We start from the raw sequence: 14664 nt of genomic DNA on the forward strand, positions 1-14664 counted from the left end.
GAGTGGCTTTGTGTGCTAGGTGTCCTGTAGGGCCCAGTGGCTCAGCCTCCCCAGTTACCTGAGGTGGACACTCTTGGTGCACCCCCTTGTGGGCTTTGTGCACAGTCTTGTTGTAGCTATGCCTTGGTTGTTGTAGGATCACTGGGAGGAATTGACCTCCAGGGCAATTGGCAGCGAGAATCAGCTGTGTCTGCAGTGGGAGAACTTCTGTGCTGGAGACACCCTTCTGGGGCAAGACTTGCTTCAGTGGGGCTTTGGTGCTCACTGAGACTGCACCCTGAGTGTGTCCCTTATGGATCTGAGGAGTTGTGATCTGGATGGTTCCCCTCTAACCACTGGGTACAGTGGCTCTTGGATCTAAGGAGGTGCTAATTTAGCCTCTGCCTGAGGTTACACAGCAGGAACTACGAAGAGAACTGCAGATTCCCCTTCCTTTTTTTTGGAGTTTGGAAGTGCCCTGATGATGCTCAGCTGTGTAGCAATGCAAGCCGCTGTGGGGCCTTGGGCCTTCTCTTGGAAGCTCTGGGTCTATCTGGCCCGGCTGCGGTTAGGTAATTACAGGTTGCAAATGGCCGGGGCATTCATATGCAAAAGCCTCTGCCACAGCCTGGGCGGGGCGGGGTCTCAAGGAATCAAAGGGCGGAGAAAGCAGCTATGGCGGAGCCTCAGCCCTGCCCTAAGGAGTCGTGAGTCCCAGTGTCCCGGCAATGGCTGCAAGCACCTCTGAGGGAAAGCCGCTCTCAAGCTCGCCCGCTGCCAGACAGTCCAGTATCTCCCCGTATGAGCCCTGGGTTCCCAGAGACTTCCCGGAACCGGATTTCAGAGCCGTGGGGAGCTTGTGTCTCCCTCCGGATTAAAAAAGACAGCCGCGTCCTCAGGTGCCAGACCCTTTCCGCGCGCGAGCCCCCGTACCTCTGCACTCCACCTCCGCAGCTCCTCCCGCTCGCAGTGTGCTTTTCTTTCCTTCTAGTTGTAGAATTTACACTCAGCCAGCCCTCCTGTAGTTCTGGATGGTGTCCACCTTGTGTTTTTGATGCATTTATCGATTGTTGTGGGAAGCAGCAATTTCCCGGTGTTTATCTATGCCGCCATCTTAGTTTTTCTCCATTTTTCTTCTTGGTGTTGGTTGGGATCTAACAATAGGAAGTGTTCGAGATGCCCAGCCAGGGTGGCTCAGTGGTTGAGCGCTGACCTATGAACCAGGAGGTCTTGGTTCGATTCCCGGTCAGGGCACATGCCTGGGTTGTGGACTCGATCCCCAGTAGGGGGCATGCAGGAGGCAGCTGATCAATGTTCTCTCTCATTATTGATGTTTCTATCTCTCTCTCCCTCTCCCTTCCTCTCTGAAATCAATAAAAATATTTAAAATAAAAAGAAAACTAAAAGGGATACATTTTAAAAATATTTATTTAGCCCTAACCAGTTTGGCTCAGTGGATAGAGCGTCGGCCTGCGGACTGAAGGGTCCCAGGTTCGATTCTGGTCAAGGGCATGTACCTTGGTTGCGGGCACATCCCCGGGGGGGGTGTGCAGGAGGCAGCTGATCGATGTGTCTCTCTCATCGATGTTTCTAACTCTCTATCTCTCTCCTTCCTCTCTGTAAAAAAATCAATAAAATCATTAAAAATATTTTAAATATATTTAAAAAAATAAAAAATAAAAATATTTATTTATTTACTTTTGTAGAGAGAGAGGAAGGGAGAGGGCGCGCGAGAGAAACATTGATGTGAGAGAGAAACACCGATCAGTTGCCTCCCGTATGTGCCCTGACCAGGATCAATCCAGGACCGGAAAGACGCTCCCACCACCTGAGCCCACACTCGCCAGGGAAAAGGGACGCATTTAAAAAGCACAGTAATCTCCCAGTTCACAGAGAAGTTATTTGCTGAAAGTTCATTTATATGTTATTTGAGAACTAGGATTACATTTTCTTAAATGTAAGAGCTAAAATTATAAAATTCTTAGGGGAAAAAAAACCCCGGAAGTCAGATGCCTAGGCTAGTCTTGCAAAAGTTGGCTAACCCATAGGTGTGTTGAACCGTAGTGTATGAACTACACAAATATTTTCTACTGATTTTCAAGGCAAATACATAAAGCAAACAGCTTTATTAAAGCGGACTTTGTGGGCTCCTGGGGAATGTAATGGCTGTCTAGGGGATGGTTTGGGCAGGAAGATGAGCCCTCGGGCTAGTTCACGGGAACAAGCCCACAGCAGGCCCGATTCCCCAAAGAAAGGCCCAGCTTCGCATCCGAATCAGACGCAGTTGGGAGGTGCGGACATGCCCCAGCGCCCCCTCAAATTCATCCAATCAAACAGTAGATTGCAAACCCTCTTCCTTTTTCTTCTCATTCACCAAATGCATTGAGTTTAATGCACGGAGCGGAGCTGGCAGATTTCCTCTTACGGGGCACAGGGTTTGAGAATGGCCTGTTCTCCTGGCGCTGGGCCTCCTGCTGGCCGGCGAGGAGCCAGCCTTTAGGCTGCAGGCAGCGCGACGGGCCCTGCCAGACGGGCCTCCTTTCTCAGGCCTGGCTGCGGCGCCCTTTCCCACGTGCACAAAGCCCCATTCACTCTGGAACGCCCTCCCAACGCGGAATGAATGCAAATGGAGGGCGAGGGCCGGGGCACTTGGCACTTGGCGGTGATCCTTTCCTGCCTCCTCAGCACTGAGCCAGCGGCAACTTCTGCAATAAGCTCCCGATTGTGTCCCCGCCACAGAGGCCAGCTCTCACACACCAATGCGAACTTCCTTAGTGAAACCGGGTACTATTCAGGGCCATGCGACATTCATAGCATTCACTTTTAGGTGAGTGTTAAGTAAACGGCCACCACATGTGAATGCCAAGTGTTAGAAGGCGACAAGTGCCTCCCATGGGACTCGACAAATGATTTAGAACACTTCCCCTTTTTACCCCGGGACTCTTAGCAAGTACATCTTCAGCAGTGACAGTTCTCCCCCCACCCCCCCGCCCCCCCCCCGCCCACACACACACACTCCATGTGAAATAACAGCTTTTCCAAGCAATCCAACCGCAGGGTCTGAGGACTGAGCGTGCAGGAGTCTGCAGCCCGGCTGGCCTGGGAGAGCACCTCCTCGAACCCCTCACTCGACAGAGGATGGACCTGGCCCAGAAAGCAGGCGGGGCTTGTCCACGGGCAGGGAAAGGCTGGCCTGGAGCTGGAGTCCCAGCGTTTCACCGTATTCTCTCCACACTCATCTCACCCACACCAACCCACAATACGAGGCGAGGTAACCTGTGTGTTCCCAAAGGAACATTTCCAGGTATTTTACCGAATACACGTGCAGCGTGGAAAGCCTGGCAAAACCCACCCACAACCCCATCTTGCAGAGAAACCACTGTTAAATGTGGTGGGTTTTACTGTTTTCTTCTCTAAATAGCTATGTATTTGCATTTGCACACGGGTGTGTGCAGCTCACCTTTCCACTGAGCACAATATTTCTTGTTTTATCTGCTTTTAATATATATATATATTTATTATTGATTTCAGAGAGGAAGGGAGAGGGAGAGAGAAACATCAATGATGAGAGAGAATCATTGATCGGCTGCCTCCTGCATGCCTCCTACTGGGGATGGAGCCCACAATCTGGGCATGTGCCCTTGACGGGAATTGAACCCGGGACCCTTCAGTCCGCAGCTCTATCCACTGAGCACCCAGCCAGGGCGCATGTGTAGGCCTATTACTGTCTTGGAAACATCTCTAAGACACGGCGTGGAGGAGAGGGCTATGGAGGGAGCTTGTTATGCAGACTCATCCGTGGGTCCCCAGGGATGGGTCACCTCTGGCCATGGTCTTCTCCTGGTCCTGGTGCAGGAGAGGGAGCCGCCCCCACACAGGGACACCTGCTCCTTGTCAGAAAGGAGGGGGTAGCGGTTCCTCCTCCGTCTGCTGCCGCCTGATCGCCTTCAGCTCAAAGTGACCCTTGTGCCACAGTGGCCCGTTCTGAGTGGCCATCCCAGACCCTGGGAACCGGCTCGGGCGGGCAGCCTGCACTCGCATGCCTCAGGTGAGCAGACTATTCCATATCCACACCACACCTCCCACCTGTGCTCCCCATCTGGCATTAAATGGGTGTCAGGGTTAAATGCTCCAGCGTCACATCCAGCCCACAGGGCACCATATTACTCACTTCCGGGGTCTGAGCCGCTGAATTCCACAGAGCGGGTCTCTGAAGAAACACCACCTGCTTTGTAGCCAAATTCCCTTCGCTGCAAATTAGAACAACAGCGTTAGTCCTTGTGGATTAGTAATTCTTTTTTTTTTTTTTTTTTAACTGTAAGAGAACATTTATTTGGTTAATCACAGAGGTATAAAAAGCAATTCCTGGAAGATGAGTTTAGGAAACAAGTTGCTCAAGAGGTCGCCGGTTCGATTCCTGGTCAGGGCACACGCCTGGGTTGTGGGCTTGATCCCCAGGAGGGGATGTGCAGGAGGCAGCCGATGGATGGTGTTTCTCTCTCATCCATGTTTCTCTCTCTATCCTCTCCCTTCCTCTCTCTCTAAAAATCAATGGGAAAATATCCTGGGGTGAGGATTAAAAAAACAAAACTGAATGTGGTCATTACAAAAGGAAATGTGAATGTTGAAAACTTGTAACCTCACATGCTAACATCACTATTTTCATCTCCATGTCCCCTTCTAGTCCTTATCACATATGTGCTTCCATGTGTCTGTAACCGTCACATATTTACATTTCCTATGCTCTTCCCGTAACACCCTTTCGTTGTTTGCGCACTGTGATCAGATTCTTAGTCGCTGCACAGTGTCTACAAAGACTTAAGATACCGAAATGTACTATCTTTTTTAAAAAAATTTTTTTAAAATATATATTTATTTATCTTTTACAGAGAGGAAGGGAGAGGGATAGAGAGTTAGAAACATCGATGAGAGAGAAACATCGATCAGCTGCCTCCTGCACATCCCCCACTGGGGATGTGCCTGCAACCTAGGTACATGCCCTTGACCGGAATCGAACCCGGGACCTTTCAGTCCGCAGGCCGACGCTCTATCCACTGAGCCAAACTGGTCAGGGCCGAAATGTACTATCTTTCTGTATTATTGAAAAATTAGGTTGTTTCCAGTTTTCTGCTAATTATAAACAATGCTGCGTAGAAATATGTCTCATCCTCGTCTTATGACTCATGGAATCTTGAAGTACATTCTCAGAAGCGGGGTTGTCGGGTCACGAATGTTTAATTAAAATGTTTGTTTGCATCGTCAAAGCTGCCTTTTCAGACGAGGCGGCGAATGCGGGCCGCGCGCGGGGAACTGTACGTAGATTTTCAGTCGAGGGGCTGGGGCCGGAGCCAGTTTTCTTTCCAGATGCTCCTTTGTGGACAGCTACTCAGTATTCTCCTTAGTCCACTGCCCTCGTGTGAAGTGCCCTTTGCCAAGGCCTACGTGGGTTTGGGTTTCTCTGAAGGGTTTTCAGAGTCTCCATGGGTTTAGGGCAAGGAGTCTGCAGCTAATGTTGCTCAGTTACGACTTTTATGATGCAAAAAAACAAAACCAAAACCAAAACCTCACTACGAGCTCTTTTTTTTGGAAAACAAATGCAACATTGAAACTCTGGGCCCACCCCATTGAGTGCCCCACGCTTAGCGGTACTGTTGAATTTTGAGAAACAAGCAAATCTTCCGCCAAAGTGGTCTTGGGAGTCCTCCTCCTCCTCCTCCTCCTTCCTCCTTCCTCCTTCTCCTCCTTCTCCTTCCTCCTCCTCCTCCTCCTCCTCCTCCTCTTCCTCCTCTTCCTCTTCCTCCTCCTCCTTCTCCTTCCTCCTCCTCCTCCTCCTCCTCCTCTTCCTCCTCCTCCTTCCTCTTTCCTCCTCCTCCTTCTCCTTCCTCCTCCTCCTCCTCCTCCTCCTTCTCCTCCTTCCTCTTCCCCTTGTCCTTCTCCTTCTCCTTCTTCCGCCTCCTTCTCCTCCTCCTTCTTCTTCTTTAAAAGCCTCACCCAAGGAGTGAGGTTATTTTTCTCTCTCTCTCTCACACACACACACACACACATCCAGTCTTGAATTTTGGGGTTTTAAGTTAGGAGAGGTCTTTAAGAATTCATTTACTTGTACTTCCTTTTAAATTCCTTCTTATTGCTTCGAGAGAGAGAGAGAGGAAGGTGGGATGGGGGGAGGCGGACCTGTTGTCCCGCTCATTTATGCACTCATGGGTCTACTCTTGTATGTGCCCTGACGGGGATCAGAACCACAGCCTTGGCATTGGCGTTCGGGACGATGCTAGGCCCACGGAGGACCCGGCCAGGGCTGTGCTCACTGCCCCTGCCCGCGCTCTCCTGGCTGCGTGTTGCTTAAGGTGGCCCGAGGGAGGAAGGGTCCGTGGTGTTCATACTTCCACTTGCCACCTCCGTGTGCCTAGGGCATCACTAACTGACAGCACGTTCTGGCCTCTGAGCCTGCTGCGGGCTCAGGGCCTTCCTTTCGGAGTCCAGGGGCCACTGTGGGACCAGCCCAGCCGCGGGAGGGAGGCCACGCTGCCCGCCAGCCCCGCCCGCCGCCAGGAACATGCTCTCTAAACCTTCTCTGGAAGCTCTGTTCTCTTATGATAAGGCACCACGGCCTTCACACACCTGCTCCCCTCCTCACCCACATCCTTCACCATGTTCCCTGCCTCACACTCAGCTCTGCTTCCGCTGGGAGCCTTTTCAGGCCCCCTCCCCCCCTTCCCTCCCCCTCAGATGTGCACACCTGAGATGTGCTGCGTATCTGTTGTGCATTGTGACCTTTTGAAGGAACACAAGTCACTATAATGTCTAAGGTGCTCTTGCCCCACCGTAGCTGATTCTCACCCTCGGGGCCCAGTCCCCTGTTGTGTGGGCCCCCTGGCAGGACCCATGGTCTGTTCTGCATGAGTTATTTGTGACTGTTTTCTCTCCAAGCAGATGAGTCTCCGGGAGCTGGAGTCTGTCCCTAGAGCGGGTAATATATTGCCTGTGCACACCAGGCACTCAGTAAACATTTAGTTGAAGCGAAAAGCCATGCTGTTTCAATAAGATGCAAGAGTGAGAATCAGGCTGAATGTAAGTGAGCTGGTTTCTGACAGTGGCTTGTTGGCAGCTGCTCAGCCACGTGGGACAGAAAACCGCTCTCACAGGAAGCTGTCCGCACGGCTTCAGCATCCGTCAGACCAGAGGGAGTGGCGGGTCGCGGTTTCTGATTAGTTTTGCGTCACCGTGTACACTCGTGAATTGCCGTGGTTTAATGATTGCCGCTTGGAAATGAGATATGAAATCAAAATTGACTTGTTAAAAGCAGAAGCATGAAGTTAAATTTTAGCTTGCCCCTTTGTAGTTGGCGGGTGTGTGGCCAGGAAGTCCTGTGCCCTGTGACCCTACCGTTTCTTGGGTATCGGTGTGTGTGTGGGAAAGCCACAAGGGCACCACCACCGTTCAGCTCCTCCCAGCCCTTCCCCCGGGACAACGTGCAAATTTAAGTTCAGATGCGGAAGAGTGATTCCTGCAAGTACATGGAGTAGACAAAGGGGCTATTTTAGAAAACTCAGCCTTATCAGAATGCTGCTCACTGCAAGGTAACGCTGATTGCACAACACTGCACAGAGCTTCAGTCGGAGCGGGAGGAGGGGTGGGTGAGAGGGCTGGTGCTCAGGGTGAGGAGAGGGTCTCAGACACACCAGGCCCTTCGCTGCTTCTGGCTGGGGGTCATGAGGCCGTGAGCCTTTCTTATAGGGGAGCGGGGTCTGCGTCACAGTGCAAGGACAATTTCTCTTTTGTTGTTTATCCCTTGTTCTTAAGGAGCAGAATTTTATATTCTCAGTATCACTTGATTCTAACATTCTTTTTAGGAAAAAAAATTTTAATTGATTTCAGAGAGGAAGAGAGAGACAGAAACGTCAATGATGAGAGAGAATCATTGATCGGCTGCCTCCTGCATGCCCCACACTGGGGACCGAGCCCACAACCCAGGCACGTGCCCTGACCGTGACCTCCTGGTTCATAGGTCGACGCTCAACCACTGAGCCCCGCTGGCCGGGCTCTCTTTCTCTCTTACTGTAAGGTTATAATTCAGTGCTTATGAAAGTGCATTCTAATTACCTTGGATTCTTGTTTAATTGCACCACCCTGCCCCTCCCCCACTAGTACTTGGGGTGAGGGAAGCAACTGTCGGTTGAGGTAGCCACACAGACGGAAGTCTGGCTCAACTTCCACTGTACTCCTGGGATTATGTGAAGATCAGCAATATTAGCTCCTCGTTTGGCTAATTTGATCCTCTACCAGATTTGCCCTAAAGAGATCGTCAATTTTCACCTCGTTTTTTTTTTTTTGCTTAAGGTAGCCCGAGGGAGGAAGGGTCCATGGTGTTCATACTTCCACTTGCCACCTCCGTGTGCCTAGGGCATCACTAACTGACAGCACGTTCGGGCCCATTTGTATAACTGCATAGCGATAACGATTAAGAAGGGATTCTGGTAAGTTCTCTGGGCAGACAACAATCATCTTGGAACGATGTAGTGATATCAGATGACCACGCTGAGGTTTCCATGGTAACCAGCTTTGACCGTTGGTGGTGTGATAATTGCTGAGGATAAAGAAGTAACAACCTTCACCTGGAAACCCGCTGAGAAAGTGCCTTCTTGCAATCTGATAACGGGGTATGTTTGAGTAATTAAAGAAAGAAGGAGAAAACACCTTATGAATAGACCATTCAGGTAGGGCTTAGATTTTGCGACCCCTTTGGCGGTCGAACGACCCTTTCACAGGGGTCGCCTAAGACCATCCTGCATATCAGATATTTACATGACGATTCATCACAGTAGCAACATGACAGTTATGAAGTAGCAACAAAAGTAATTTTATGGTTGGGTCACAACATGAGGCACTGTATTTAAAGGGCCAGAAGGGTGAGAACCACTGGCTTAGGTAATAGAAGAGAAGGGAAAAGCTGACATGGTTTAAGACAACGAATGTATCTGAGACAAAGATCTTTGAGGAAGAGCGTTTCACTGGTGTCTGCACAGACAGGTGGGCTCCCAAGAAAGATGGCGACAGGTATGGTCTTTGTGGGTGTGAGCATGCGTGTAAGTGTACGTCTTCACAGTGTCCTTAATTCCCGCTGTTTCTTCTACTGGCTTGTAAGCCTCAGTGCTGATTTCATATAACGTGAGCTATGCTATTGATGTCGGCTGAAATATTATGATTTCGGACAAGCTGGGTTATCATCCTTGCCCAGGGTTTCAACTTCGTAGGGACTTTGGTTCTGCTAAAGAATTAGGTCCTGCCCTAGCCGGGTTGGCTCAGTGGGTAGAACGTCAGCCTATGGACTGAAGGTCCCGGGTTTGATTCTGGTCAAGGGCACATGCCCGGGTTGTGGGCTCAATCCCCAATAGGGGGTGTGCAGAAGGCAGCCGATCAATGATTCTTCCTCATTATTAATGTTTCTCTCTCCCTCTCCCTTCCTCTCTGAAATCAATAATATATATTTAAAAAAGAAAAAGAACGAGTGTCCTAGAGCTCATTCCTGGTGATGCTGTAATTACAATGAGTTTTGTTTAGTTCTGGCCCGAGGGATCAGTTGGATAGAGTCGTCCCCTTACGCCAAGGTTGTGGGTTTGATCCCCAATCAAGGCACCAAAAAAGAAGCGATTCCTTAAGCTCAAAGCCTGGACCATTCTTCTAGTTTCAGAGACTAAACTCTTCCAGGCTCTATCGCCCACCTGGACCGAGTTGAACTGCACGTAGTATTTTTCTTTCTGTGAAGATGACACGGCCAACAGTCAGTGCTGTCTGTGTGGGCACCGCGGCAGCGAAGACCAGCAGTGACAGGCACCGGGACAGCACATTGGACGGGACCCAAAAGGCAGAGGATAAGCAGGTTTCACCCACAGTCTTGGTGATCAGATCCCAGCGAACCTTTACCTTCATCCTAGATTGTCCGCCTTGCAGCCACTTACTAAACACAAAGGAGCAAAGTAGGTGACATTGCAAGATGTTCCTGGCACCTGGAAGCACAGTTGGCCCTGGGGCTGTAGTGTGCCTCGTTGCGTAAGGGCGACTGCTGTTAACATACATTTTTCTGCCGCCTTCTATCCGGGTCAACAGCAGATTCCTGACTGGGGCCCTGCCAACGGGCGACTCTGCCGTTTAACCTCATTACTCCTCAAGGGTTCCATCTAACTGTGATAGTCTGTGTACGCTCTCTTATTTACTTTTTATAAACTAATTTTGTTTTCTTATTGAATTGATTGGGGTGACTTTGGTGAATAAAACCGTACAGATTCAAGTGTACAGTTCAATAAAACATCATCTGCCCACTGCCTCGAGCACTCGGCACCCAAAATCAAGTCTCCCTCCTTCCCATTCATCCCCGCTTCACTACTTCCGCCTCGCCCGCCCCACGCACCTCTGCCGCCACACTGTTACCCGTCTCCGTACTTTCTGTTGTTGAATCCCTTACCTTTTTCACCCTGCTCCGCAACCCCCACCCCTCTACGCTCTCTTATTTTTAATACGACCGTGGAACTTAGAGACCAAAGTACTCCATAGCCCTTGACTAGGGACTGTATCACACCACACAACACGCAACCCTGAGCTGGCCCAAGCCGAATGCAGGCCCCTGGTTATGCACGGAATGTGGGCTGCACCAGCTACAAGCTCCTTCATATAGAAATCTTTTCACCCACTGATCGATTCTTCGCTTTTCATTTTCTTGTTGAACTTATTGGGGTGACATTGGTTAATGAGATGTGCACTGTACTGTGTGTTCATCATCCTAAGTCGAGTCCCCTTCCGCCACCATTATCCCCCCTTTACAACCTCTCTACCTGCCCCCACCCCTTCCCTCTGGCATTCACCGTACTGTAGTCTGTGTCCGTGAGTCTTTTCCTTTTCTTTGCTTAATCCCTTCACTCTTCTCCCCCAGCCCCCACCCCTCCCCTCGGACAGCTGGCAGTGTGCTCTCTGTTCCCCGAGTCTGTATCCACTTGGCCAGTTTGCTTTGTTCACCAGTTGCCACAGAGAAGTGCATCCTATGGCCCTGGCCCTTCTCTGACTAGCGTAAGTCACCTAGGGCCTGGTCATGTGGGGGATGTAAGCGTAACCAGCTCCCGACGGCCCTCTGGGCGTGCTCCCCAGTGACTCAGGTTGCTGGGCTTGAGACAGAATCCTGAGAATTACTGCCGTCCTGCGATCTGACAGGCATGTCACAGCGTTTGAAAAGATGGGAAATAATGCTCCGGGGAGCTGCCACTCACAAGTTGAGACGTTACCAACGGATCTCTGAGAAGAAAAGCAGGTGAATTGCTCTGATTACTTCTAATCCCCCCTCTCAAAGCTTGAGCCGGCTCATCTGTATCCGCCTCTATCCCTCTCCTCACCCGAGGAAGGGCTGGCTGTGTTATAAAGCCACGTCAGTCAAATGCCTTTCAAGGGTGGGGGACCTGGGACGCGGGTGCGCTGCTAAGCTGGGAACACCAGAGACGCAGGAGGCTGGGGGAGGCGGGAGGGGGTTGCCTCCCTCAGCCACACAAGCCGATTACAGCTCAGGACAGCCTGGCCCAGGTGCAGTGCGGCCCCTGCAGGTAGCCACTGGCCAAGCAGGAGAGCCCTGCCGTCAGTCACTTTCTCGATGCCAAATAGGGCAGAGGGCACGTCTCCGAGTTCAGGGACAGGAAAGCACGTTACACAGAGGACTTAACAGGTCTCTCTCTCTCTCTCTCGCTCTCAAAAAAAAAGAGTACAATTCATTTTTTCCTTCCCGGGAAATAGGGAAAATTTGTAAAAGGAGAAAAGGACAAGTTGGTATCAGTGAAGTGATGGCATTTTGGCTCTAACATTCTAACGTAGTCACTTGTTTCAGTGCTAACAGCTAACAAGCCCATGCTCAAGGGGAAAACTATCCCATCGCACTGCGGGATGAATGGAGGCAGAAACGCCTCCTCCTCCATGCTGGCCTCCAGGGTTCTGCAGTCCTAGCCCCAGCTGTGTGCTGGGTGAGGGCAGCTTTGCACGGGCAGAGCAGAAAGGCAGGACCAGGGGCCCTACAGCGTGGGCTGTGCTTCTCCGTTTGCAGATTTATGTCGACTCAGTGTTCACTCTGGGGAAGAGCCAACCAGCACCCTGCGTGGGAAAAGGGAGTGCGGCCTTCCAAGGGGTGCCAAGGCTGTGCGGGGCTGGGAGGCAGGCTCTGGTCCCTGCCCTGGCCGCCCTGGCGAGCCGGCCTGAACTCGTGTGCCCTCGGGAGGAGGCAGAGCCGCTGGTACACACCTGACACCAGGGGATTAGATCTGCTCCTCTCCAAGGCCCGTGAAATGAGACGAGAAGTTCAGGGAATGCTTTCTGGAGGCATTGCATAGGGATTTCTCAAACGGAGTTAGCGGACACAGAACTCTGATTTAGAATGAGGAGAGAGAGTGCGAGGAGACGGGGCGTTACCTGTCATGTCTCAGGACAGGTGTCGGCAGCACGCTGGTCAGGAGCCACCCGAACTCCGCCAGCGTGTGCAGCAGGGGCGCGTAGTCCGTCTTGATCTCGCAGCCCTGCGGGACAACAAGAGCTCAGGTCCACGGCTGGCCCCCTGAGAGAGTGGGTCAAGGGCGTGGGCGTTCTGATGGGTGTTCCCCCTCCGGCAAGTTCACTTTCGCTGGTGCCGGCTTCCCGGCCTTATGCTCTGCTTCCTGCTGCCTCGAGCCCTGGCCCAGTGGAGACACTGGCGCGGGGGTGGGGGGGGGCGTCAGGGCCTCTGGCTGCTCCCTAGAATTTGGGCTTTCCTGGGTCCCATTCCCTGGGCCTGGTCTGGCCTCCAACACTAATGGGGGTGGGGAGTGGGAACCTGCGTTTTAAATGAGCTCCCAGGTGAGCTGGATCCTGGTAATCTGCAGACCTCACGTGCAGAAACACGCGTCTGGGGCCCGGACTGAGGGCCGGAGCGGAGAGTGTGGCCCTAGTGAAAGGTGAGAGGGGCTTGCCATGGGTTTTGATGGATTTTGAGCTTAAAGCTGGAATGGATTTTTATGTGGCGCTCTCCCTCTTCCCCCGGTCCTGTCCCCTCCTCTCACTGGGGTTCTGGCTTCCTGGCGACATGGGCTACGTCTCCGCCCTTGGTGAGGCCAGGGAGGCAAACGCGTCCACAAAAGAGCCTGCCAGCCAGGGCCTAGGCGCAGTGGTCGGCAAACTCGTTAGTCCACAGAGCCAAATATCAACAGGACGACGATTGAAATTTCTTTTGAGAGCCAAATTTTTTAAACTTAAACTATATAGGTAGGTACATTGTTATTAACTTAATGAGGGTGCTCCTAAGGCTTAGGAAGAGCCACACTCAAGGGTCCAAAGAGCCGCATGTGGCTCGCAAGCCGCAGTTTGCCGTCCAGGGGCCTAGGGCTGCGGGCCCACACGATGTGCCTGAATTCGGCCTGTCCCCCTCAAGTGGCCTGTCCCCCTCGGGTGGGCGGCCTGTCCCCCTCAAGTGGCCTGTCCCCCTCGGTGGGCGGGCTGTGAGTCCAGGGCACACGGCAGCCAGGCCTCCCTGGTTAGGAGGCAGTGCATGGAGGTTTGGCTGCTGGGAGAGAACACCTTTTGTTCGGATGCCTTTGCCTTTGAGAGGTCACAGGTCAGAAACCAGGTCCTTTGGTTGCTGGAGACAAACGCCAGCTACCCTCGGAATTTGTTCACGTTCACCCAGGTGCCGGGCGTTGCATAGAGAGGCTCGGGCCAGGGGGCTCTGTGGGCTCGAGGGCCAGTCTTGGGGAATTCGCTGCCATTCATGCACAGGTCATTGTGTTGCTGTCTTATCACAAGTTGGGCGTCACAGGCACTGCTCCCCGCCGCGCGGAGAGAGGTTTGAGGCTTGTTCCTGCGTCTGAAGGCTGCTCAGACGGCGGGAGGGGCTCACTGTGCGAGGCGGTGAAGGCCGTTAACATCATATAGAACGAGCCTGGCCGGCGTGGCTCCGTGGTGGAGCGTTGACCTATGAGCCAGGAGGTCACAGCTCGATTCCCAGTCAGGGCACATGCCCCGGCTGTGGGCTCGATCCCCAGTGTGGGGCGTGCAGGAGGCAGCTGATCGATGCTTCTCTCTCATCGATGTTTCTAACTCTCTATCTCGCTCCCTTCCTCTCTGTAAAAAATCAATAAAATATTTAAAAAGCGTATAAAACTAAATATGAAAGTAAAGCCCAATTGTCAGCCAACGGCAGCTTACCTCGATAACAGTCCATTGCTCCACCACGATGGCGTCATTTCCTGTTCGGCTGGACCCTGGCACCCCGGAGCCTTCCTCTTCGTAGATGAAGAACCCGTCCAGCGCTTTAGGCACGTGGTCCCCTGCGAGGAAGAGGATACAGCTGAGAAGAGTTGCAAATACGAAGTGTTTCTTAAGAGCGTCCCCGTCCTTAAATAACCCTCGTAGGAAGCAGAAAGGCAAGCAGGTCCCTTTGTAAACATTTGTTGTGGCTCCATCAGCAACGCCCTCCTCCTCTCTGAAGGTTACATTGTTGTTGCCAAAGTCAAGACCAGGGGTCCTCAAACTTTTTAAACGGGGCCAGTTCACTGTCCCTCAGACCGTGGGAGGGCCGGACTATAGTTTAAAAAAAAACCTATGAACAAATTCCTATGCACACTGCACATATCTTATTTTGAAGTAAAAAAACAAAACGGGAACAAATACAATATTTGTATTTGCATG

At 51.9% G+C, this 14664-nt stretch overlaps 1 protein-coding gene across 1 annotated transcript in view; it reads right to left on the reverse strand.

Moving 5' to 3' along the window:
• Window positions 1–14664, reverse strand: part of RFTN2 (raftlin family member 2) — a 42574-nt gene that overhangs the window by 3023 nt on the left and 24887 nt on the right. The window contains exons 6-8 of the mRNA XM_036320275.1: window positions 14182–14303; window positions 12418–12521; window positions 4151–4229 (exon numbers count right to left, since the gene is read on the reverse strand). Of these exons, the coding sequence (XP_036176168.1) occupies window positions 4151–4229; window positions 12418–12521; window positions 14182–14303 (305 nt within the window). The remainder of the gene's footprint in view (window positions 1–4150; window positions 4230–12417; window positions 12522–14181; window positions 14304–14664) is intronic.

This window comes from Myotis myotis, unplaced genomic scaffold, assembly GCF_014108235.1.
Source record: "Myotis myotis isolate mMyoMyo1 unplaced genomic scaffold, mMyoMyo1.p scaffold_m19_p_8, whole genome shotgun sequence".
Classification (NCBI taxonomy): Eukaryota; Metazoa; Chordata; class Mammalia; order Chiroptera; family Vespertilionidae; genus Myotis; species Myotis myotis.